The sequence below is a fragment of the Rhinolophus sinicus genome, linkage group LG09 (assembly GCF_036562045.2).
Source record: "Rhinolophus sinicus isolate RSC01 linkage group LG09, ASM3656204v1, whole genome shotgun sequence".
Classification (NCBI taxonomy): domain Eukaryota; kingdom Metazoa; phylum Chordata; class Mammalia; order Chiroptera; family Rhinolophidae; genus Rhinolophus; species Rhinolophus sinicus.
The window spans coordinates 50,517,836-50,544,187 of record NC_133758.1 but is presented as its reverse complement, the minus strand read 5'-3'; the positions used below and the strand labels follow the sequence as shown (position 1 = coordinate 50,544,187).

The 26,352-nt window shown below is 43.4% G+C and overlaps 1 protein-coding gene across 9 annotated transcripts in view; it reads right to left on the bottom strand.

Moving 5' to 3' along the window:
* Window positions 1-1,249: 1,249 nt before the first annotated feature.
* Window positions 1,250-26,352, bottom strand: part of MTCL1 (microtubule crosslinking factor 1) — a 123,698-nt gene continuing 98,595 nt past the window's right edge. For 6 of the 9 annotated variants that reach the window (XM_074340351.1, XM_074340353.1, XM_074340355.1 and 3 more), the window contains 5 exons: window positions 19,345-19,599; window positions 14,129-14,425; window positions 12,348-12,379; window positions 7,747-9,286; window positions 1,250-2,430 (listed from right to left, as the gene is read on the bottom strand). In XM_074340351.1, coding sequence (XP_074196452.1) covers window positions 2,236-2,430; window positions 7,747-9,286; window positions 12,348-12,379; window positions 14,129-14,425; window positions 19,345-19,599 — 2,319 coding nt within the window. In that variant the 3' untranslated portion in view covers window positions 1,250-2,235. Of the gene's footprint in view, window positions 2,431-4,943; window positions 5,001-7,746; window positions 9,287-12,347; window positions 12,380-14,128; window positions 14,426-19,344; window positions 19,600-26,352 lie in introns of all 9 variants that reach the window. The other 3 variants (XM_074340356.1, XM_019712600.2, XM_019712601.2) reach the window with 1 other exon arrangement.

The following is a 26,352-nucleotide window of genomic DNA, read 5'->3' as shown; positions in this document are numbered from 1 at the left end:
TAGGGTGGTTAAGTGGAATGTTTTGTTTTTTTCCTTTAAAACATTGTTATGTGGTAAAATATACATAATGTTCACCATTTTAATCATTTTTAAGTGTAGAGTTCAGTGGCATAAAGTACACGTATATTGTTGTACAACCATCACCACTATGCATTTCCAGAACTTTTTCATCTTCCCAGACAAAAACTCTGTACCCCATTCTTCCCTCTCCCCACCTCCTAGTAACCACTATTTTACCTTTTGTATCTATGAATTTGACTACTTTAGGTACCTTATATAAGTGGAATTTCACAATATTGTTATTTTTGTTACTGGCTTATTGTACTTAGCATAATGTTCTCAAGGTTCGTTCATGTTGTAGCATGTGTCAGAATCTCCTTTTCGAAGGCTGAATAACATTCCAGTGTACGGATAGACCACATTTTGTTTATCCATTCATTCACTGATGGACATGGGTTGATTCCACTCTATAGTAAATAATGTTGTTATGAACATGGGTGTACAAATATATGTTCAAGTACCAGCTTTTAATTCCCATAGGCCTATAACCCAGAAATGGAATTGCTGTATCATGTGATAATTCTGTTTAACTTTTTAAGGAATTATCATGTTTTCCACAGCAGTGGCACCATTCTACATTACCACGAACAGTGCACCAGGGTTCCAGTGTCTCTATATCCTAGTTACTTTCCATTTCTTGGAAAATATTTAAAGATGGAACTGTGGTAATGCTCGGAATAGAACATATTCCATTAACCCATCTGGATAAGAAAATTGTTGAGTTAATGAAACATTAAAGCTAGAAGCTTCAGCCTGAAATAGTTCTTCATGTGCTCTTGGCAGCACCACATCTTTATAGACTCCTATTCTATCAAATATATCTCAGTATCAGGGAGCAAAATGTCTGTTCTGGAGTTACTGGCCACTCCCACTTTCCAAAGGAAGGGAGAGGGAGAGGCCAGGCACATTTTTATTTGTGGATAGCCAGTTTCCTCACACCCCCACATCCACCGGTTTTGGCTTTTTCAATACGAAGTTGCCTTTTTATCTAGCCCAGGACACTCTTAGGGAGTACAATGAAACTGCAACGTAGTCATGCATTCACAGTGCATTCCCAATTAGATATGTCAACAGCTGTTGCCTTTTTAAAGATCTCCCCTTTCCCGCCTTCCCCTGGCTGCAGCCTTTCCACTTGAGCCCTTAGGAAAAGATGACGGGCGCATGAAACACAAGAGGCGGGAACAGGCTGTCATTTTGTAAAGGCTTTATTTCTACTTCATCATTGTCTCATACAGACTCCGAGGCACCATCCTTTGTTTCAATTTGGTATCCTCATGATTTTTGTAGTATTTTTTCCTTAAACAGAAAATTTTGAGTAAACACTGCATATTGCCAGTTAATCTTCCAACAATAACTTAAAAATGTCATTGCTGTTGTATCATCAATGCAATAAGACAACAAAAATACAGTACGAGGGATTTCACAATGTATCACAGTGGGACAGACGACTCACACTTAGGCGATGGTAAGACCACAATAGCAGTATGTACATGCACCCCAGTGCTTCGAACCCGAAGACGTGCAAGTAGAGTAGAATATGTGGATTATACAGAGAATTTGGTGAGCCCAGCTAAGGACTCTGTACCGTTTCCAAAATGCTGACATGTATCCCCTCCAGTACATAGGATATCTGTCTTGTCTACTGGCTTCATGGCTTTTTCACTATATAGAAAGTTCACTGAATCAGACAGTCTGAACATTTCAAAAATTGTGAAAAACCAAAAACACTGACAAAATAAAATTAACTGAAAACACTCTAATTCAACGTGGAAATAAACCAAAATAAATGTAACAGTGCAAATTTAACAGAGAGGCAGTCAGTATTGAGACGGTGTTCAGAATCTCTTAAAACGTACATCTTTAAAACTTTTATTTTTTAAATTTATATCTTATTTACCTTTTTTGTTTAATATATTGTGTGTAAAAAAGATGGAGACAAAAATAGTTTTCTGAGCTATGAAAAAAATTAAGTTATTACAGGCACATTTACTGTTTCATTCTAGAAACATCTCAGGTTCACAGGTTGAACATTCAGCAGCTGTTTTTTTAAAAACATTCTTTGACCTTGGGAAAACCGGATCTCTCCTTAGGGGTGGAGTTTGGTTGATGATGATGGTGTGGTTATGCAAATTACAGTGAATTATTCCGTGATAATCCATGCAAACTTGCATCACGTCACAGCTGTAGCTTCTCCCCAGGCAGTTCTTCATCACCAAGCTCCTCCAAGGAGGTCGGGTCTCCGTGTGACTGAGCCGGTGAGACAGTGGGGGAATATGGGGCCCAACGGGATGGAGGGCGACGATTTGCTGGTCTCTCGGGCCTGGAGAAGCAGGGTTCTAGGGATGGAGCTAGTGCGGAACAAGGTAGTTCCTTCAAAGCCGGAAAGAGAAAGACAGGGTTACTCAGACTGCCAGTTCCTCCAGGGGATGATATACCCCAAACACACTTCTCGACAGACTCAAGTTAAATGCAATAGACCAGGGGCAACTTCTGAATGTTAATTTATATTCTGCTCATGGAGAATAACTTAAAATGATAAGTAAAGAATTCAACACGAATGATCAGTGACGACAGTAATGTGAAATTTTCAAATTAGGATCAAAAACGGCAATGGCATGAGATGGGTATGTTTACAGAGCACCTTCAGACCTGCGCTGGAGCATATGGAAGGTGGAGAGAGCCACAGGCCACGTGTGGTCTACACAGGCCACATGGTCATATTCCGACCCAGCTGATCCTATCATTTTGGCCCTCCTGAATGATGTTTTTAGCAACAGTGACAGGTCCTAAGAGATCAGTCTCCCTATGCCTTGGTCTTTTGGGGGGCATGAAGAAACCTATGATTTCATCCAGCTGTGTTAGCAATGAGACTCACCTTAAACTCTGCTACTGTTTATTCCAAAACGACTGGCAGTAGGTTAAACAAATTCCCACAACATGGAAAAAATGCCACAGGCAGAAATTTTAATTTAGGTCTAGTTTTCTTTAATGACTCTTCCTTGCAATGGCATTTTAAAAAGGGCAATCAGAGTGCGCTTGTGCTTTTGTGTTGCATACATCCCACACCGTCTGAGAACAGATAATGCAAGACACACTCAACCATGCTACAAATCACCTATAATACTTCTCAAGGGCCACTGCTCATTTTTTGGTTTTAAAAAATGTTTAGCTACTTGTCCTCAGTCTATACAATAGGAAAAAAGGACACTCAAACCTGGAATTTGCTGGCACAGAGAAATGTGAAAAGCTGTAGCATGGGGAAATGATGATTTCTACAGGGTAGAACTGCCCAAATGACACTCAGACAACAAAAAGCTGAGATGGTAAACCACTGCAATGAAGGATGACACAGAGCAAAGATCCTCAGAGTCAGTCAGGAAGTAGATGAGAGGATTTAAAGAGAGGTGACAAGCAATTGCAAAGACCAGAATGAGGAATGTTTAGTCAGCGGAGCAGGGAGCAACGGCAGGGAGGAGATAGCCGCTGTGTTGAAGGACAATGTGACAAACAATGTGACCAGGGAGGAAGAAGATGGAAGGCAGAACACGTGATGATTCTGAAGAGTGATGGAGTGAGGTGGCTGCCTCCCTGTAGAGTCAGCAGAAAAAGAGCATTAACACTGCAGACTACTTCTTAATGTTCCCTGCCTCTTTTGTGGTTGGCACTTTATATGACAACAGGGAAGCCTTCATCAGCAAAGCACTTATGCTAATAACCATGACAACCAGAGGCACCTCATCTGTGAAAACACCGTCAGCACTTGAAACAGCTGAAATGTGAACTAACACAGCGGTGAGCTCTGTCCTCACCGCACCTCAGCCCAGGGTGTGAGGGAACATATGGTTTGGGAAATCTGCTACTGTTTTTTGTCTTGTGGTGTCACTGCTCCTGGTATTGTAAGGTGTGTGTGTGCGCAAGTGAGGCTGCTTCTATGTGTCTATTCAATACCATGCAGCCCATTTCCACCTGGCTGATGCTGGATGAGAATGGGCTTTCCATTAGTTTTGTGCCACCTCTTCACTAGCATCTGTTCGTCTCCTCTAGGAAGAAATGTTGAGACCATGAGTTCAAGGAAAAACACTTTTTCTTTAGTAACACACCAGCACACATAAGCAAATAGTGCTGTCCTTTTCTGACAAGCCACTGCAGTGTGCAATTGGAGCACCTATTTAGTCTTTGAGAGCCAACTGTATTTTGGTACTCAGCACTTTGAGTTAAGACCAGTAGATGAGGTGGGTGATTGACCATATCCTTGATCAAAAACAAGGTTGGTATTTTCTCATGTGCCTCAATTTAGGTTCTGAAGGCAATTTGTGAGAATACTTTTTTGGAGCAGGAATGATTTTATTGTTTATTCAATCAACAGATATTTATTGAGCACCTACTAGTTCACCTACAATGTTTGGAAGGACAAGATGCATTTGCTTTTATTCTTTCTGCTGTGGTTAGAAAAAAGAGAGGCGCCTCATCGCATTATGGTCACACCTCATTACAGCATGTGGTAGTGCACACATGCTACCAAATACTGGTTGCAGGTCCTGGCTGACTGGCAAAATGCTTGGCTCTGGTAGTCTGTGCCAGAGACAGTCCCCTCTCCTGGTCAATGTCCCTTTACCCCTCTGAAAGCATACTGGCTGCAAACTGCACAAGGAAGCGGAAATCTCGGCAGGATCTCTATAACTTGAAAGTCTTTCTTTACATGGAGCTGTCAGGACTCGGCAAGTGGGATTATCCAGGCGGCCCCCGGACCAGTGCTGGCAGCTGCCACTAGGGAGCAGATCGATCTGGGATGATTCTGCCTTGTTTCTTAGTGTCAGATGCCAACCCCAAGTTACACAAATGACCTCTTCAGAATGTTTGGAAAGAAGGAAGAAAGCACTTACGGCATGAGGCAGGCAGGGCTAGAGTCCCCAGGGGGCAGTTAGTAAGACAGTTTGGTTCTGTACAGAACAGACAGAAAGAAAAGAAAAGCAAGTAGGTTGGAAAGTATTTTTTAAAAAAGAACAGTAAAGACTTAACGTCTATAAGCAGGGTGCCAGCTCCAGGGACAGGTGTGTTGGAACTGTGGGGTCCCACAGAAGCGGCATGTGCACACAGATCTCTCCTCTGCCTCAGTCCAGAGGAAGGAGGGACCCTCACTGCAGAACAGCAACAGGCCTCTCCCTGCTGGTTTCTATTTCTCCCTGAGTAGCTCTTTGGTTTTTAACATTTCAAACACCTTTTGGCACACGGAGAGATGGAAGTCACAGGACTCTTGTATTTGAAACAGAGAGCATAGAACAGCCAGATTTGATATAGTTACAATGATCAAACAACCGCTGCCCATACCAAAAATTTCCCCTCTCAATTTCCACTTAGACACAGGAGGAAAGAACAGCATTATATTTCCAGATCATTCTCATTCTCTTCACACCAGAACTCCTTCTTGCAGCTTCTCTCTGCATTACTGCATTGGTGCTATGGCTTCAAGAGAAACAGAGTAAGTAGCTTGCAAGGTGAGAGTGAGGGGAGAAAGGGAGCTTTCCTGTTATGCACAGTCCTAGCCAGGTTCCCTGTGTCACCAATGTCTACGTTTCCCACTGAACATTCAGGGCTAGAGGCCACACAAGGTGCTCAGAGCAGGTCGGGAAATCAGATTTAGTTCTAGTGACTTTGGAATGAAAACCTAGAACTACTGCATAATTTATGGAGTGATTAGAAGGGCTCTCCAATGGGCCTAATACAGTAAATCAATTCAGACAAGGAATAATTATATGGGAATCTAGAACAAGCAGATCCAACAAAAAAAGGGAAAAAAAAGAACCCATGACATTTGAACAGTGCCAGGGAGTGCTCCATGCAGGTTCTGAACCCCTGAAACTGTGCTATGCTTTCCTCAAAGTCGCAAATTGTGTCTCGTGGTAGCAAACACACTAAGTAAGAAGGAAATCTAAATAGACACTTTAGAAAGGACCAAAGGGGGCAGTGTACAGCTTTGTACTGATAAAACCATGTTCAGGCCTTAGAGCTGTGCTTCAGTCATTACATCATTTTCTTTATATCACCATAGATTGCTTGGAGCATTCACTGTTAGTAACAAAGCATTTTTTGGTTCCTAAAATTTAATTCCTATTTAGTCTGTAATATAAATGGGCACTACAGACACAGCCAGGTAATGCTTTGGACAAAGCCCTGATTTCAGCTGATTGCTCCAGAGCCCTGGAAAGGCAGGGCCTTCACACAAATAGACCCTCCGCCGCAGAAACTCACTTACCTGAGGGCTCCGGAGGGATGGGCATAACAGAAGCCCGCAGAAGAGCCCATCTGTCACCTGAGAACACTCAATCATGGGATTTGTCCTTTTCAGAGCATGTAAACCACTCAATCACAGACTCGCATCTTCAGAACACGTGGGCCATGCTGTCAAGTTAGGTTGAACCACATGGCATCGACGCTTCCGTAGGTCACTGGCAACTTCACATGGTCTAGTCCAGATTTAAACTTTGTATTTTGAGTTAAATACCCTTGGTGGGTTAGACTGGGAACCTGACTCTCATTGCTCCCACTGTGGGAAATGTGGGGCAGAAGGTGGAATTACATCTTCCTCTTCTCCTCACTTGTGAAGTCCATGGTGGGTGGGAAAGCAGGGGCAGCTCAGGGAGTGCTCCTCCTTTTCTCTGACCCTTGTCATCTGCTTGGGCTGCCCTTGGAGAATGCGTGTGGGTATCTGGATCCCACTGGTGTGGACTTTGTCCATCTGGGCTACTGGTGGGTCAGGGCTCATTCTCAAGTCTACACGTGGGATCACTCCTGAACAGTGACTGACCAAGGGCTGGCTGGGGACCATGTCCTCAGCACCATGTGAACAGTGAGGCCAGTATCACCCCACATTATCATTGGGCACTTATTATTATTATTTTTTTGGTCATTCTTGAAGTGGAAATGGGGACTGTCTTTTAAAGTGGTATGGTACAACTACACCATGTGTGGATATGCAGCAGAACAGAATTCAAGGTTGACTGATTTGAGAATAATGTTAAGGGGGGATATAGAAATAATCACATAATAATAATGTGATAATACGTGAGGTCATATGCAATGTGATAATATGTGATGTGTGAGGGAAATAATAACAATCACATTGTATGAAGGCAAGATTTCAATTGTATCTATTTGCCTCACTTGGTTTTATTGTTAGGGGGATTCATGGACAAAGAGATAGTACATGATTTGTGAGATGTAAGACTACTACTTTGCACTGAAGCCAACACTGGAATCCAGCTGTTCTTGTAGTTCCTCATGAGAGATGTTCTAGAATCCATACTCTCAAACCCTCTCCAGCATACCTCTTGTGTTGTCACACAGAAAGATCTGGAGCACGCAGAAAGCCCTGACACAACTCTTACATACTTCACACATACATTCCTAGGACATAAATTCATCTAGAAAGGGCAAATTATGACTCCAAGTGAAAAGCCCAGATAAACACATGAGCATCAATCACTTAGAGTAGAGAAGGTTTGTGTCTCTGCCTATTCCATTCTCCTATAAACCTGGTATCTCCCCAGATCACAAGAACATATTATGGACCAGGATTCTTGAAATCAGGATTCTTGACCTAGGACAATCCCAGGTTCAAACTTGTTTTCCCAAAATTTAAATGGAAGAGCTGGTAGAAGAGGGTGTGGAATACTCAACCTTCATTACCTCAATGGACCCTGATTCAGCTTTGGCTGTTTCTCCCATGTGGCTGTCACTGTTGAGACTTGGGAGGCCCTGGGGGGCCTGCCTCCTCTCCTCCTTTAAGGCATGCTCCAACAGCTTCTTGTTGAGGATTCGGGCTACATTCTCTGTGAGCGTGTAGCCAGGGGGAGCAGATAAGTCCTGCCTCACAGGTGTGTCCTCTCCCCCTTCCTCCCTACACGTCTCTGAGCCAACCCCAATGGGGCTGGGTGACCGTCCCCGGGAACTGGGGCCAGTGTCCTGGCCTGGACCCAGCTCTGGCCGGGGTTCTGCCGAGCGAGACCGACTCCCAGCCCGCATCCCCTTCTGGAAGGGGTCCTGCACCACGGGGCTGTGGTCGATGATGTTGAAGAGGCTGGAGAGGCCGTCATTGATGGCGGTGTGCACAGGGCTCTCGCGCGTGGTGGTGGAACGGGCCCAGGCTGACTCGCTGCACCCCTTCTGGGCCAGCCCTGGGGAGGTCCTGTTATTTGGCTGGTCAGCTTTGGAGAGGGGCTTCCTCTGCAGCTTGGGAGACCCATACTTAGGGGAGCAGCATGTGCGTTCAAACTTGGCCTGCACCTTCTCAATGGCGGGGGCCACCTGCCTGCTCCTAAGGCCACGGGATGGAGACGATGCGGGCGTGGCACCACCCCCCGCCTTTGGTGTGAGACACTTGTGGGGGCTGCTGGTGATGGCACTGCTACGCAGGGCTTCGGTCTGCAGGCCGACGCTGATAGTCTGGACAGTCTGCGTCCCAGTCGTCCGGGACCCATTGGTCTGACAGGCCATGTCCTTGACCGGGGGTTCAGGGGAACTAGAGCAGATGGCACTCCTGACGGAGAAGGCCACCTCCTTCATATCGTCACTCATGTTCTTGGACAACTCCAAGCTGTGCAGTGGGGAGGTGAAACCCAGGGGGGTGCATAGAGCACTATCGAGGGGGCGCAGCCCTCCCTCCCCATAGTCTCGGGGGTGCCTGGAGGGGCCACAAGGCCACCTGCTAAGCATGTGTTCTGAGGGGCCTCCTTTTGTGTCTCCTGTGCCCCCTCTGGCTCTGTTTGCAGAAAACGGGCCCTCAGGCTCCGGCCGGCCCGAGCCCTCACCGCCCGCCACCACGATACTGTCCAGCCTGCGGATCGCAGGCGGGCTGTGCAGCACCCGCACCCCTGTCGGCTCAGTGCGAACGTGGCTGCGCAGGGGCTGCTTCTGGCAGTGCTCTGGGCTGGTCATGGTGTCCGTGGTCATGGTGATGCTCGTGGTGAGGTACCAGGAGGAATCAGGGAAAGGCTCGGCACTGGCATTGCTCCCTGCCTGCGCCCCCTCAGTCCTGTCTGCCCAGGGGCCCGGGGGCTTCTCATCCCAGCTCTTGCCGTTGTACTCCTCAATGTACTTCAGGTCATCAGGAGACAGGGGTGGAGTGACATCCTCCTTGCTGCTGGCAGCAGGCAGGCCTTTCTCCGGCAGGAAGGGAGAGACGTCCATCAAGCGCTGGAACTCAGACATGGAGGACACAGACACTGCCCTGGGGAAAGTGGGAGAAAAGACAGTGTCAGCTGCCCATTAACCAGACAGCCCGCCGATCTGCGAACCCCTGACCCAGCGCAACACGTGTCCTGCCCACACAAGAAGTGTCTGTGTCAGTCTCCACCTGAACTGTTAGAACACTTTCCAGTTGCTTGACGTTCTCTACTTCTGAGCTGACTCTGTGGATGTTTAATGGATGTTTCATTGCTCTAGAATTGTTCCAGGGGCTTTGAATTGGTCAGAATATAATACAGCCAACCCTCAAACACTGTCGGAATAAGTGGAAAGGTGGGGCTACCAGGCAGTCACAGCTAAGCTCTAGACCTACTTTGGATGGTTTTGTTTTAGCCTATGGTGCTCCACAGGAAGAAGGGAAACCCAGCTGTGGCCTGGCCTCTCCATCTACTGACCAGTGCCTTCAATTCCATCTGGCCCTGCCCAAATCCACCAATGGGGCTCAGCTCTCCTTTTCCCTCTCTTTATAGTCAAGGTTTCTCTTTGTTCTCGCTCCTCCTGTGTTCCCGGACAAGAGGAAGACTTCCGTAGCACACATGTACACAATGAAGGGTGATAACAGGTGAGCTAAAGCAACAGCCAGTTTGGGTAAGCTGCTGCCTGATAGACGTGGATTTGGATATAGATTCCTCAACCTATTAGCACTTTAACTTGATATGTTTCTATTTGACATGAATTTACTACCTCCTGTAGGGGTGGGCAGGCTGGGGATTCTGACATGCTAAGACAGGAAGTTTACTGGAGTGCTCGGGCAGCTTGTCAGCCCACCCAGGGCAAAGAAGCAGTGGTCAGGAAGGAGGCTTGCGGCTGGCCATGCCTGGCGGTTCAGACCCTGGACCCGCTGGCCTGGAATCCCTCCAGATAGGGTGTCGGGGAGGTGAGGTGTATGCAGACTCACTGTCTCTGCAACGAGACCACCTTCTCATAGGACATATTAATATCTTCCCACCCCCCAAACACAGGCTTGAGAATACCTAGGGTTCTAGACCAGCCCAGACCCTGCTGAAGGGGTCCCAGATGGAGTCCATGGGCCACTCCACCATAGGACCCATTAATGATGGTGAGGCCAGAATTGGGGTCTGTGTATCACATGGACTGGCCCACAGAACCAGCAAAGCTCTGTTTGTCTTTGCCCTCACCCCAGGGCACATCCTCTCGTGGTGGTTGTCACACTGGGGTAAAAGAGCAGGCTACAAATGCCATGGGGCATCCCACCTTGTTAGTTCTCACTAGAGGCGAAAGTCAGTGGTACTTTTTTGTTGTTGTTAGAAATAAGCTGCAAACTGTCCAGTGGCCACCTGAATAACAGAAAGCTGGCTATCACCAGTGCTGGAAATAAACGGATAGGTCAATTTGTCACTAGGTCTTAAGCTTTCCAACAAGAGTGATTTTTCCTCTTCTTGTCTCTGGTCCAGTCAAGGAATTGCTGAAGTAACAATGAGCTTCACAACACTGTTTACTGGGGGCTGCAAGTGCTCTGCAGATACCGAAGCCCTGAGCCTTCCACACTGTCTGTATGTAGCTCATCTAACCCCGGCTTCTGCTCATAGAGGATCTACTCACAGAGTTAAATCAGTGGCATCTGTGTGGGGACTTTTGCCTTCAGAGTTTGGATGGATATAGTGGAACAGAGACAATGTGGACAGAGAAAGGAAACACATCAACCTTAGCAGCATCCGAAGTGAAACAGAACTACAAAAACCAGGATGCATTTGAAACATGTGTGGGTACATCAAGATACATATAAGAAAGTAGGGAGAGAACACACGAAACTGCATGAAGCTAGAAGGAAAAGGAAATGATGGGGAGGACACATGTACTTTCTTACTTTGGACATTTTGATATTGTTTAAATTTTACAACCATGGATTACTTTTGAAATTAACAGAAGCAATTAAGATAATAAACAGCTGTAGCTACAGTGCATGGAGTAGCTCTGCTAAGAAAGGAAGAAAAGCGGAGGACATAATGATAGCTAAACTTTGCTTGCTGCTTATTCTGTGCAGTCATTGCTTTACGTGTATTAATACATGTAGGTGGTAAACAAAAACCCTAAATACCTCCTGTGTACAGATGAGGAAACTTATGCACAAATCAGTAACATAACTCACCCAGTCACATGGCTAGTAAGAGGCAAAAATGGATTTGTACCCAGCCCATTTGCCTCTTGAGCCCAAGCTCTCAAGTGCTGTCCTGTACAGTCTGAGAATGACCAGACAAGACAGAGCTTGAAGGACAGAAATGTACCATAGGCAATTCTAGGTTTTGGGTGAATCTGATAAAGGGCAAAATGGGAAGGAGAGGGTAATTCACGTACTCAAAGTTCATAGAAAAACCAGGGATAAGGAGATCTGAAAATATCAAATGGGCCAGAGGAGAAATTTTATGTATGTAGTGGAAATAGTACATATTCATCTATAAAGAAAAAGGCTGTGTGTGGGGGTCGGGGGAGGAGGGTATGGGAAATCTCTGTACTTACCTCTCAGTTGTGTATTTTTAATGTTTAAATTTAAATAAATTTGCTTATATGTGTCTTTTTAGAAACGTCCCGTCATACAGATGACCTAAAATATATGATTACTAACATCGACGACATCAAGTACTTTATATCTACTTCAAGGATTGTTTCTGGGAAATATTTTAATAAATCCTCTAGTAGAGCTTTTAAATGTACAGTATATAAAATGTCTCACAGCCTATCAAGACGGAGTTTTTTCAGACTTTACGTTAGAAGAGAGGGGTTTCCATGGACTTTCCAGAAACCAAAAAACCATTTAAGACAATTATTCCTTTATATACACAACACACAACTACAACTGCAAAGTTCTTACCTTAACACTAATACACACATGAACACCGCATGTCTATGGAGTTTTTGTTGCTAATTTTGGAAAATACCATATTTATGAAATAAAAATAATAAAGCAACTACTTATTCAGAAGTCTTACTTGAAGAAGTCATTTTGAAGAGTGTTACAATAGACCGCCATGACAAAAAGGATTTTATTTCAGGTGTCTACTATTGTTCTCATCAATCTTACTTACCTTTGAAGATTTCCCTTGTGATTTTCTTCTTCCTATAAGAAGAAACAAGTTTCTCTGAGTCAGTTAATATTGGTTGTTTATGGAGCCTTTAGTGTGCAAGTGATTTGTTTTGCACTCCTGCCCTGGGAAAACACTATTGAAAATGTACTTGGAGCCTAGTTTTGGTTCCGAGTGCTACTGCCTTTCACCCCTTTGAAGTACAATAATAAAACCAGAATCCACAGTGTGATGACGGGTTGGAGCTTCTGCAGTCCAGGGAGGAGCCCATAGGAATGAGAAAAACTGGCTATAAACTTTGTCATGGAAGAAGAGGCTTCCTCAAAGGACTTTGCTGACTGCATGAATTTCAAACCTGGCTTTGTAATGACCTGGATGTCATGTGTGTATGGTGGTGGTGGGGAGGGGGGGACAGAAAGGAGGTGGGAGAAGGAAAGATGAGGGTGACCGACTGAGTTAGCAGGCTGATGTCCCTTGGTCTAAGCCTCGCTTATAGAGGTTGGTGTGACATCCTTAGGCTTGAGCGCTTTCTTGGTTTTAAACATTGCCATTTGGAATCAGAGATCAAGTTACAGTGACTTCTGCTTATGAGGAATGACAACTAAGCTGGCAGAGAACAACATGAACACAGGTTGTCTTGAGAAAACACCCACACGCTGACATGGTCTTGAAGAAGGAGAAAGGATCCTTGCAAGTTCTTGGCGGTAACAGAAATGTATTCGTCAGTACAGTAAACAGCCTGGTGAGCTTCCACTTAGTGAGCTTGGCCAAGTCTCTGCCATGCAGGTCAGTGTGGGGTCCAGGCCACTGCAGAGCTGGCACCAATCGTCTCCTGATCCCTGGCTGCCTTCTCTCTGCTGTGAAACTGGATCATGTGAGATTGACAACAGATCCAACAGGGTGGCATATTGGCGATGTCACATCAACTGGGTACAAATCGCTAAAGAGAGGGCACCAAACCTTGCTGGCACATGACTGAAGGTTGGTGCAAATAGCAGTTTAAAAGGTTAAAAATAATTGCGAAAACTGCAGTTACTTTTGCACCAACCTAATATAATTTCCCTACATTTCAACACTATTTAGCGCGAACTCTTCTAAGTCTATTAAGTACTCAGGACAGGTTAAACGACAGGTATAGCAACTGTTAAATTAACTCACAGATAATTATGCTTAAAATCCATTTTTAAACCGTGCTTTTAAAAAGGACATAACCAGAAAAACCTAATGCTGTGCTATGGAAATTTCAGCACAGAGTTTGGCTCACCTATTTGCTGATCTAATTTATATATTGTTAATACACGTTGGGTTTTTTTCCCTTTCACAGAATGAGTTATTTATGGTATGTCATTGTTTGGTGACATTCGTTCCTTGCAAATGTGAGGTACTTTCTATAAAACTGAATTTTTTGTTGTTATTAGTAAGTTTTCTAGGGTCAGAGAAGACTGTGTTATGATTGTTTAAAAAGTTGAAGATCTACACTTCCTAGAATGATGTTTCCTCCTGTGTGTTTCACTGGATGTGCCCATTTGTGAGACCTTTCTGTTTACACAGGACAAGAGCCCTGTATTTCCAAACCCAAGAAAAGGTGGCAAAGTGAAATTGACTGCAGCACATGCTAGGAGTTTGGGGTCAGACCACCAAGCAAAGCTCTTAGCATTGTGACGGTTTCATTTTTACTCAACCTTGCTCTACACCTACCCTGGAGCTTACCAAACACATGTCTCGATTTCCCAACAACCCATTGGTTCTGTAGTAATTAACTGGACCCAAAAACCCAGGCCGACCTCAGGGAGGCAGTTCCTGAACTCCCTCTGGGGTTCATGGGCCGGAGGCTCCTCTGGCTCATCATCCAGAGACAGGGCGTCCAAGTAGAGGTTCTCCCGGGCTGAGCACCTGTCCGATTCCTTCAGCTTGGACAGCGGTTGGTCTGCAAATGGGGTGGAGTCTGCGTCCGCGGAGGGCCACATCCCCACTGGATGGAGCACTCGGGGGCTTCCAGGGAGGGCAAAAGGGTGAGTATTGTCTTCGTTTTGATCACAGAGGAAACTGCCACCTCTCCGAGGACTGTTTTCTTTCTGTAACTTAAGGGTTTTAAAAATGAAAACAATTTTTTGTTACTCTCCTAAGACCACTCTCCACAATTTATAATTACAGATGGATTCATCTATAATTCCACAGTTCACATCTCAAAGAAGTAAATGTTCTTAAAATTCTGACCTTAAATTCAAAATGTAACCCAACATTAAAAATGTGATGTTTTTCTTTTTTACTCACAATTTTATCTGGACTGAAAATATGCATTAACCAGACACAAGCCAACTCCTTCTGACGAAAATCTATATGTTATTGTATATAATTTTGAGTTCTCTACTCACATAAAAGTATACATTGTTAAATGACATACTTAGAACTCTCTTTTGTAATTACCTTCAGAACTTAAGGAACACTCAATGGAAAACCATCAGTGACAGCAAACTTCTAAGGGTGAATTTAATTTTCCTAACCAGCAGAGTTTCATAATTCCACAGCACTAATTCCAGAGCACTAATTCCAAATCATGTGGAATGGGCCCTATGTATAACCTGAGTGATCAAACTAGGTTATAATCACTGGGTGTCAAAAACAACTTATAGTTTGCTTGAGATGATTAAAACTTTACTATAAAGGTAATTAAAGATCTGATATGACTGAAAACACACACACACACACACTTTATTTTTGCCTGACTTAAGCTCAAGAAGTGTTGGTGTTAGGAAGACCTGAATTAGAAACATTGTTTCATGGCTTGCTGGTTTGCTAGCAGGTGTAAAGTCCATAACTCTTCTCAACTCAGTCTCCTCACCTGTAAATGGGGATAGCACACCTCTCTTCTAGGTTAAGGGGGTGCTATAGGGGCTGGACACATTGTGAAGCTCATTGTTTGTCAGTGAAACTACCACTGACTTCCCTCTGGCCTGCCTGATTCCAGGACACACTGATAACCATTTTGCTTATATACACCACAGAACCACATGGAGGCCCTTCAGGAAGGGAGCCAACGGACAGGCAGGGAATGGTGTGAGAGCAGACTCTTGCTCGTTAAGAAGCCCAAGTGGACGGCTTTCCCTAGGTCTCCCGAGCTTTCCTCACTGCCTCCCTATCAAAACATGCACAGAAAGCACAATTGAGAGAGAGCTGAGGATATCTGCACCTATATATCCTAATGGGGTCTTCAATGGATGACATGCTCATGCACTCTACACATTGGTTGCTCTTTTGAATAAGTAAATTATTGGAATGACTAAAGTGACATTTGGATTTGCCCTGAAGGGGTAGCAGAAGAAAGATTTTTAAACCTCAAGTTCTGGGATGGTGTCAGGAAGTTCTAAAACTCCCTTGGAAGCACACTAGTTTATTTTTTAACAAAGCATCTTTCATAAACAATACCTTTGTGTCCCAATTTAAATCATTCACAAACTGGATATAAGTGTAGTCTGTGTATCAGGAACAAAGCCACGTGAAATAATGGGGATAAAAGACTTTAACTCATTTTTCAGTAATTTCTGAGGTGGTGGAACCAAAGTATCAGAGTATTATCTTCATTTTACGAGAAAGATGGAGATTCAAGCAGCCAGAGCTTCAATGTTTGAGTTTGAGGCAGGATCACAGTTGAATTAGAGAACAAGCAAGTCACTCTGGATTTTAGCTCCGCCCTCTCTTCTCTTTATCCCTCCCTCCCCATGACAGTTCTTTACAGTTCTCTTAAAGATGCTACATGCTTTCTTTAAAAAAGAAAAAGAAAAAGAAATGCTTTTTATTATGTTCATCTAATGCATGTTAGCACAATTTAGTTTCAACACATGATCATCTCCGAGCTATTTTGGGCAAGGAATTAAAATGCGAAGATCACATCTGAAACAGTAAACGTGCACTGAGGGTGTGTGTGAAGAGGGGGAAGAATGATGAAAGAGGAGTGTGATGAACAAGCAGGTTCTAACTCAGTAAAGTGGGATTTCAAAAATAAACCCCCACAGCCAGGAGCAATGTACACTAAAGCTGGTAAGTGTTAGGTTTCCTAAAAATGAACTGGAAGGGTTTTAGCTGGAGGTATCTGCTGCTAAGATGCCTCTGGGGTGTTGTAATAGAATAATGGGTCCTTAAAAGGATAGGGTTTCCTAGGAGAATCATTTCAAACCAGGCATCAGCAATTACTGTGCTTAGAATCCTGCAGCAGAACAACTTGTAATGCAAATAGAAAACTTAAAAGATTTGCATTTCAAATAATACAGGAAACAATAAACCCTCAAGAGTGTCACCTTATCTGAACTGGTCAAAAGAAAAAAGGTCACTTTGTGAACAGGTTTTAAAAGAATGGCCTTTGTATAGTAGAGGCAATTGATCTAAGGACGTTACTGGAAGGAGAATGGAATGATACAGGAACTTTCTTTCAGCTCTTTAGAGCTGCAAGTACTATCATCTATACGTTAACTGGGAATTTAACAATTCTAAGGAGAAATTTAGTGTGACTCCATAAAAGTTAACTATGACCCAATCAAATTTGGATTGAGACAAGAGATGCTGATAAGATAGATGATATGTGTTATATGACCTCAACCACACTCCCACAGTCATTCATCATATAAAATGCCTCACGTGGCACAGAAATTGTGTAGGAATTCAATGACACGACAAGTATGAAGCATGTGTTCTGAAAGTGGAAAATGGATTTAGTGTTACTTCTTTCACCATCTGTATTAGGTTGTCATACTAAGGTAGACACATATCAAGAGTATACATTATTAAGAATGTTCACCTATAATTCTTGTTTATCTGTGGAATGTGTAACTAAAAGTTAAATAAGTGAGCAACCCACTAACTGATAAACAATATTTCTATACACACATACACATTTTAGCCAATTTGCTCTTTCACAGAGAATGCCTATAACTGCTTTACCTAATTTTCAGGATAGGGCACTGAGATTTATAAAATCCTCTTTTAAAATCTTGAATATTTTGGGGAAAAGGCCAGATTTACTTTTGAAAGCCACCATTACATATCTGAAGCATCATTCACTGGCAACAAATCCTCTTCTAAAAACAGCAGTGAAATCATTGTACAAAGCCTGTGGGATACACACGCACAGATTTCAGGAACAGATGAATGCCTGGAATTCATTCTGCTCAAAGATGTTAACCTGGAGGACTGAATTCTGGGGCTGTCACTTTGGTGGCATTGTTGCAGAAATGGGGTTCAGCTCCTTCCCCCTCTTCTCTTTCAAAACTATGGAGGCAACTGTTCATCCCTCAGTCTTCAACTCTTCGAAAGATGAATATCATTGGATGTCTTACCAATTTTCTCTTTACTAGAAAATCCTCATTTTCAAAAGGAAAAAAACACAAACAAACAAAAAACTAAAAGACTTGCTTAATTTATATCCAAGGTATATCTTCCAAAATGAAGTTGTGACAAGACCAACAAGCCTATGGCTAACAGGCAAAGGGGAACCAAAAGGACATAGATCATGATGGCATTGCTGGGGTACGGGAGGGACAGACAAACTGAGATCCTGGAGGGAAGCTGGCCAAGAGGGAACCTCCCTGGTAACAAGGTGCCTAGAGTTACCGTGATACTGTGATACTGGTTAGCTAAAGTTGGATATAATAAATCTGTCACCATTTCATAAGAATACATCATCGTTTGCCCCTACAGTATCCACTGAACAACGGATCACAGGCACACAGAGGATTTAACACAGAAGATTCTCCTCAACTCTGGTATTTCTCGGCCATATAGGAAGTGGGCAATTTTCCTTTGATAGATTTTAGGGAATTTTGAAATGAGCCATATCAAATATCAATACAGTGACTTAGTTATGTGAGTGTGAGTGTAATTCAGCCTAGGAAGAGCTTCAGCTCCTTTCTCTGCAGTGCACTTCCTTCTTCTCAATGCTTTCTGAGCAAAAAAGGCTCCAGGTCTCTTAGTTCATTCTCCCTCTCTCACTCCCCTAGGGTTTGCAGAAACTAACCTTTGCCTCTGTATCTGCATAACACAGGCACCATGTCTGAGGATAATGGAGCACATTTTTCAAAGGGCTCCCACATAAATGCAGGCAGTATGGGTATTTGTAATAGAGTAATGAGGTTATTTTCCCTGAACTCAGTTTCTTATTGATTAATACATTTCCTAGAGGCCTCATGAATTAATAAGTGTGACGGCTGAAAAAATAAAAGGTATGCATGCTATGTAAATATCTGGCCAGGGAGGAATTCTAAATCTTCATCAATTTAATGTGAAAATGTAATCTGTGCATCATTCAGGCAAAACCACAGCTATGTAAACTGCTAAATCTGACGCAATGCAGAGAATGATGATCTGGGCAGTAGAAAAACAACTCCCCTCATCTCCTGAATACATCTGAGTTTTTCAATGGTTTGTTTAGCTGAAGACAATGAGTTACCAGCTACCTCCCCTGACTATGGTTCTATCTAATTACAGCTCAGCAATATCCACAGCAGGTGCAAATAGCCTGACTTCTAACTTAATTCAGCAATTTCTTTACTAATGGACAAAAATTCCATTCAAGCTGGAGCAGTCACTGTGACCACGTCTTTAGTGGCAAACTTAAAAGTTAATTTGCTTTTTGGCAGAAATCACTTTACAAGACCTGAAATAACCTCATCTTTCAAGTTTAGTATTTAAATTCCTTTTAAAAGTTACCCCCCCACACACAGACACACAGCTCTGAACATATAACCACCACACGTAGAAACACACCGGGAAGCTACCTATAAACTTTGCAATGAAAAGATCTGTGTAATGGAAGGGCTGAGCCCAGGTCTCCAATATTAAAAATTCTAGGATTTCTTCCTTTTCCTCTGGAGGCCCATGAAACATCCTGAAGTAGTAAGGACCTCTAAGCAGCCCAATGTTTTTTTTCCCTCTAAGTCCTCTGATTTCCAGGTCAATTTAGCAGTCTCCACTCTCTTCCCTAGCCTCTGGAGTCCGAGTGCTTCCTTACCTGTTCTATTCTCCACAAGAGTTCCTTTTTTTGCTGCTCCCACTCCTGCCGATCTCTGTCCAGGCGGTCGAGAAGTTCTACCTTCTCCCGGTTCCAGTTCTTCTCATTGTGATGGATCTGCCACCGCAGGTCCATGACCAGGCCATGACTGTCAGCGAGGAGTTTCTGGTGTGTCTCCCTCTCCTTCTTGAATGCCCCTTTGCTGTCAGTGGTGGAGCCTGGTTCTCCCAAGTTTTTCTCGGTCTTCTCTTCCAGCTGTCAAGGAAAAAACAATTTAGGAACTTCATCCCTGCCAAGTCTTACATTAGCAGGTAAAGAAAAATCTCAGCGTACTAATGTATTATCCCTGGAAACATGTTTAAACCAAGATTTGACCAATCGCATAAATGAAACAATTTTCATTTTTAAAATCCCAATTATGCACACAGAATGTTAAGCTTCCCATACTCTGCTTCTCAGCTCCACTTCCCTACTCTGAGCCACCAACTCTTGCCTGTCCCTGTGTAGAGCTCTTTGAGGACAAGTACCTGTCTGTCCCTATAGCCTTAGCCCCCATATGAAACCAAGTGATGGGGCAGTGTTGGAACCTGGGCATCTACAACAAATATTTGTCAAACACCTAGGAGGTAACAAACAAACAAACAAACAAAAAAAACAAGCAAAAAAACAAAAACAAACACCCATCTAGACATATACTCAAACTGCCGAAAGCCAAAGAGGAATCCTTGGAGACAGAAAAAAACACCACATACAGAGGCACATAGACAGGAATGACAGAAGACCTCTCCTTGGAAACTATGCAACTCAGAAGACAATAGAGTGACATTGTTAAAGGGCTGATGGGGAAAACAGCAACCTTGATAGAATTCTACGCATCTTTTAAAAAATAAAGAAAAAAATATTTTTTCAACAAATAAAAATTGGAAAAAATATTCCAACCAGACATGCGCTTCAAGAAATGATAGACGTACTTTTCAGGCAGAAGGAATATGATACCAACAGACACTGATCTACACAACAAATCAAGAACACTGGAAACGGCATAAATAAATGCAAATATAAAACTCATTTTTCCTAGTTTTAATTGCTTCAAAAATCATTGAGTGTCTGAAGCAAAAACAGTTGCAATGTATTGTGTGTTTATAGAACATGTATATGTAAACTGTATGACAACAATAGCAGAGGACAAGAGGAAGGAATTGGGAGTATGCTGTTGTTGGAGAGCATAAATTTTTGTTACAGATTAGTGAAATTACAGATGTATTTTTTTCACTATTCCAGTTCAGCAGATCACTGAATTCTACCCACAGACCCATGTTAATCCATTCAATTCTAATGGTTTCTAATTCATTCCTCACCTTGAAACCAGAATAACCTTTTTAAAAGCAAATCAAAATGCTTTAGTTTCATTATAAAATTAGGATTATCATTTCAATTCTTTGAACATTTTTCTTTCTGTCTCTCATAACTGACTAGGTGCAGCTCCTCAAATGTGGCATGCTCCTTTCTTCACAATGGTCCTTTTCAGTCTGTTACATCTTTTCTCTCCTTTTCTATGTATCCACTCCTATTCATCCTCTGAGATTCATTCTAACCCGGACTTTCACAAACAACCCTTCCCTGAATCCTCAAGCCGAGGAGCATGCCCTGCATACTCCTATTCTCCGACAGCAGTGTCGAGGCCTGGTGGGGCACTGGTCATGCTATTACAAATTATAGCCCTTGTCTGGGTCTCACACTGCATTGGGAACCCAGTCAAGAAATGTATGTGTTGCTGAGTCCTTGGCAGTTAGAATAAGGACTGATTTAGGAATCAGTTGAAGGAATCACAGACTTGGGAACTGACACAAAATGGCCTCCACCGAAAGAAAATACTTAACTTTTAGTAGAATTCACCTGTTTTGCTTTTAAGTAGAAGAGGATAAAGATGGGACTATTTAAACGCACTAGCATTTGCCCACATTCATTGTTTCATGGGTTGCAAATGTTTAATGAACTTCTTAAATTATTTGGGCAGATGAATCTTTACTATTACCACCTGGATTCTAGGCTTGAAGTCCTAGCTTTATTTCACAGTATTAAATGACTCTCCCTGAAACGTGTGTGTGTGTGTGTGTGTGTGTGTGTGTGTGTGTGTGTGTGGACTTCCACAGCGGCTCGGCAGGCCCGCCACACCCACGCAGAAGGAAACATGTGGGTGGCAAACATGTGGGTGGATACCAGGTTCCTCTAAAACAAAGATGAAATGTTTTAAAACTGGCTTGCATCAAAGATTATGCTTCATTTCTTCAGCTACACTTACATCTTTGAAAATATTTAGCTTTTTCTCCCATAAATATATTTTTAAATAGGTTTAAAGGCAGCTCATTAGAGAGTATCCTTACTCATTTCTCCTCTGCTGCTGTCTGGTCAGGCTGTGTGCCAACATAAATAGAGCACCTAGTGAGAGACTGCTACTAGGCAGTGGGCAGGATTCATAACTGGGTCAGTGGCTCCGTCATCTGACCAGCCTGGCCTGACACTTTGCTTTTCCTATGCCTTGCAGCTTCCTCTGCAGAGAAGACTGTGTCTCTGCTCTTCCCAGGGCTGTAAGCCTGATACGAGTGCTCCCTTGAGCCAGGTGGCAATGCAGGTGAACCTGTGGGTACCAAAGCTGTTGTTTTCCTTTGACATGACAAGCCCTTTCCTCTTTTATTAAGGCCAGAAGATGTCTCCTTTCTGGGCAATTGTGTGTGTGTGTGTGTGTGTGTGTGTGTGTGTGTGTGTGTGTGCAGGACTGAGCCAATTCACATAAAATTTTAATTATTTTGTGTTTTGCCTCAAAATAGGGCTTAGAAAATAGATTATCAAAGATGCAGACCTTTCTTCCCTTATCATGATCAAGGGGGTGGGAAGAAACCTGGAGAAGCAATTGGAGCAAGCAGAAACTGCAGAAAGTGACAACGCTTTGAGGATTTCCAGAGAGAAAATTTTTCTGAAAACATAAAAAAGAATGGTTTCTGGCTAAGTCTGATCTTAACAATCATGCCATGGTCTAAAATCTCCCAGGAGGCTCTACTCTGTTGGGAGTGTGGAGGCAGGAACGCATTCTCTTCTCCACTTGAGCACTAAAGGCTCTGTGATCCGAGACCAGCCACTTCTTCTGGGCCTCCATTTCCTATGGTGTAAATGACACTGAAATTGATTAGATTTTTAGGGCATGTAATGGAAGGTCTACAGCTCTTTCCAGTATTTGGAGAAATCTAAAGGAAAGCATGTGTACCTTTTTCAGAGATAACTAAACCACAACTTGCTTTTTCTTAGCTCCTGTCTGAATTATGTCAGTGTACTCTGATCACCATTTCATGCTGCCTATTCTTCAATGGGGCTAAATACAATCTTGCTCAATGCAGAATGAGAAAATAAATGCTATTTTAAAAATACTGCTGTGGGCTGCTGGGTGCTGCCGTGGGCTGCTGTGGGCTACCATGTGCTACCATGGGCTATCGTGTGCCCCAGCCCCACACCAGATTCCCTAGCCCTGAGCTCCAGTGCTGGGAAGAAAAGTCCCCATAACTTCTGGCTGTGAATACCAGCAGAGATTGTGACTAAGTGACAAAGTGACTAAGTGAGTTGGTGAGTGGCTGGAGTCCCAGGCATTCCTCTTTATGAGCCCTTGCATGGACTTACTCATTGACAGACTCACTCTCTCTGAGCTCCTGCACTGAGGCAACAGCTCAAAAAAACCAAAGATATACAGGGAGGAACAAATTGTCTGGATCAAAGTGAGAGCTGGAGGGTCAGCTTTCTCCCAGATGGAAGTGAGAAGTGGTGGCAAAAGGCATTGTTCCTGGGCTGGCCAGTGGCTCAGGTGGTTGGAGCACTGTGCCGAGCTGGCCGGTTCAATTCCCACATGGGCCAGTGAGCTGCGCTCTCTACAGCTAAGATTGTGAACAACAGCTCTCCCTGGAGCTGGGCTGCCGTGAGCAACTGGAGATTGGCATGAGCTGCTGTGGGCTACTGAGTGCTGCCATGGGCTGCTGTGTGCTGCCGCGGGCTGCTGTGTGCTGCTGTGGGCTACCGGGTGCTGCCATGAGTGGCCACAGGCCAGTGTGAGTGGCCGGCAGTCCGTGAGAGCTGCTGTGAGCGGCTGACTGATGACTGGCAACCGACTGCCTCAACAGGGGGGAGCACAAGGGTCATAATACCAGCATGGGCCAGGGAGCTGTGTCCTACACAGCTAGACTGAGAAACAACGGCTTGAACTGGAGGTGGGGGGGAGTGGAAGAAAAGGGGGAGAGAAAGAAGGCATTGTTCTTTTGTTTAGCCCTCCCCGCACCCAGGGTGCAGACACAGGCAGCCAGCATATCTGAGTCTCCATCAACCTGGCTAACATCATTTGTCCATTGTGCTCTGGTGATTCCGAGATGCTGCCCACCCAAATCACTTCCAGTGCCTTTTCCATACAACCTGTCTTGGCTCATGCTGTGGACTTTCCTAAAATCTCTCAAAGTTCACAAACCCCAAACAAGCAGCATCTGGCCTTAGTGTACCCCGTACCTCTTGCTAAGCAGCCCCAAGTCCAGCACTAGTGGCAGCAGGCCTCGGTTCACAGCTTAGCCTCTCCCAGGCACGTCCAAGCCCAGCGAGCATGAAAGACATCTGAAGATTGCTTTGTGGCTCATTCTAGGTGGCCCCTTGCAGGGCACAGACAGCAGGTAAACTTGGCCTGTGGTAGGGCCTTTCCCAGGAGGCTCCAGGGCCAGCATGCCCAGTGGCTGGTTTCGGACCACACTAGAGCGCCACCAGGTCACCTCCACAGATGACACATCTAGAGGGAAAACTAGGCAAGCATCAGAGCCCCACTAAAGTGAATCCTGCTCCTGCACAACAGCTCCTCCACTATAGTCACAGCCAGTCCTCACAACCAATCAGTCTGAGGGTTAATTCCTCTCATTGATGTGCCAACGACAACCGAGGCTCAACTACAACAAGAAAGGACACACAACCCACACAAGAGTTACACCTGGAGCACCCGGCTCAAGTGACCAGGGAAACTGTGCCACTGGGCCCCACAGGACACCTACTACATAAGGCTACTCTACCCATACTGGGAGACATAGCAGCTCTACCTAATACACAGAAACAAACACAGGAAGGCAGCCAAAATGGGGAGACAAAGAAAGATTTCCCAAATAAAAGAATACAACAAAGCTCCAGAAAAAGAACTAAACGAAGTGGAGACAAGCAATTTACCAGGTGTAAAGTCCCAAACAGTGGTTATAAAGATGCTCATTGATCTTAGCAAGAACTTCAACAAAAAGGCAGGAAACATAAAAATGGAGATAGAAAACATAAAAAAGAACCAGTCAGAAATAAAGAATATAGTAAGTGAAATAACGAATACATTAGAGGGAATCAACAGTAGATTATATGAAGCAGAGGTTCAAATCAGCAATTTAGAAGATAAGGTAGCAGAAAATACCCAGTCAGCAAGAAAGAAAAAGAGTACAAGAAAATGAGGATAGTTTAAGGAGCCTCTGGGATAATATCAAGCGTACCAACATTCGCATCATTCATACCAACATCCAGAAGGATGTTGAGAGAGAGCAAAGACTTGAAAATGAAGTTGAAGAAATAATGACAGAAAACGTCCCTAATCCAATGAAGGAAATAGACATACAAGCCTAGGAAGTGCAGAGAGTACCAAACAAGATGAACCCAGAGAGTCCCACACCAAGACACATCATAATTAAAATGCCAAAGGTTAAAGACAAAGAAAGAATCGTAAAAGCAGCAAGAGAAAAGCAGTTAGTTACCTACGAGGAAGCTCCCATAAGACTGTCAGCTGATTTCTCAACAGCAACTTTGCAGGCCAGAAGGGATTGGCAGGAAATATTCAAAGTGATGAAAAGCAATGACCTACAACCAAGATTACTCTATCCAACATAGCTATCATTTAAAATTGAAGGACAGATAAAGAACTTCCCAGACAAGAAAAAGCTAAAGGAGTTCATCATCACCAAATTAGTATTGCAAGAAATGTTCAAGGGACTTCTTTAATAATAATAAGAAAAAGGTAAAAAACATGAATAATAAAGTGGCAATAACTACATATATATCAACAATTACTTTCAATGTAAATGGATTAAATGCTCCAATCAAAACATGGGGTGGCTGAACGAATAAGAAAACAAGATGCTTACATATGCTGTTTACAAGAGACTCACTTTAGATCAATAGATACACAGAGACTGAAAATAAAGGGATGGAAAAAGATATTTCATGAAAATGGAAAAAAAAAAAAAAGCTGGGGTAGTAGGACTTATTATATCAGACAAAACACGCTTTAAAACAAAGGCTATCACAAGAGACAAAGAAGGACCCAGTAATTCCACTTCTGGGTATTTATCCGATGAAACCCAAAACACTACTTCAAAGGGACATGTACATCCATATGTTTGTTGCAGCATTATTTACAATAGCCAAGATATGGAGGGAATCTGGGTGTCCATCAATAGATGAATGGATAAAGAAGAGGTGGTACATATATGCCTATACAATGGAACATTACTCAGCTGTAAAAAAGAATGAAATCTTACCATTTGCAACACATGGATGGACCTAGAGGGTATTGTGCTGAGTAGAGTAAGTCAGACAGAGAAAGACAAATGCCATATGATTTCACTTATATGTGGAATCTAAAGAACAAAATAAATTAACAAACAAAATAGAAACAAACTCATAGATATAGAGAACATTTTGATGGTAGCCAGATGGGAGGGGGGTTAGGGGGATGGGTGAAAATGGGGAACAGATTAAGAAGTACAAATTGGTAGTTACAAAACAGTTATGGGGATGTAAAGTATAGCATGAAGAGTATGGTCAATAATATTCTAATAACTATATATGGTGTCAGATGGGTATTAGATTTGTCGGGGTGATCACTTCATAAGTTGTATAAATGTCTAGTCACTATGTTGTACACCTGAAACTAATATAATATTGTATGTCAGCTATAATTGGAAA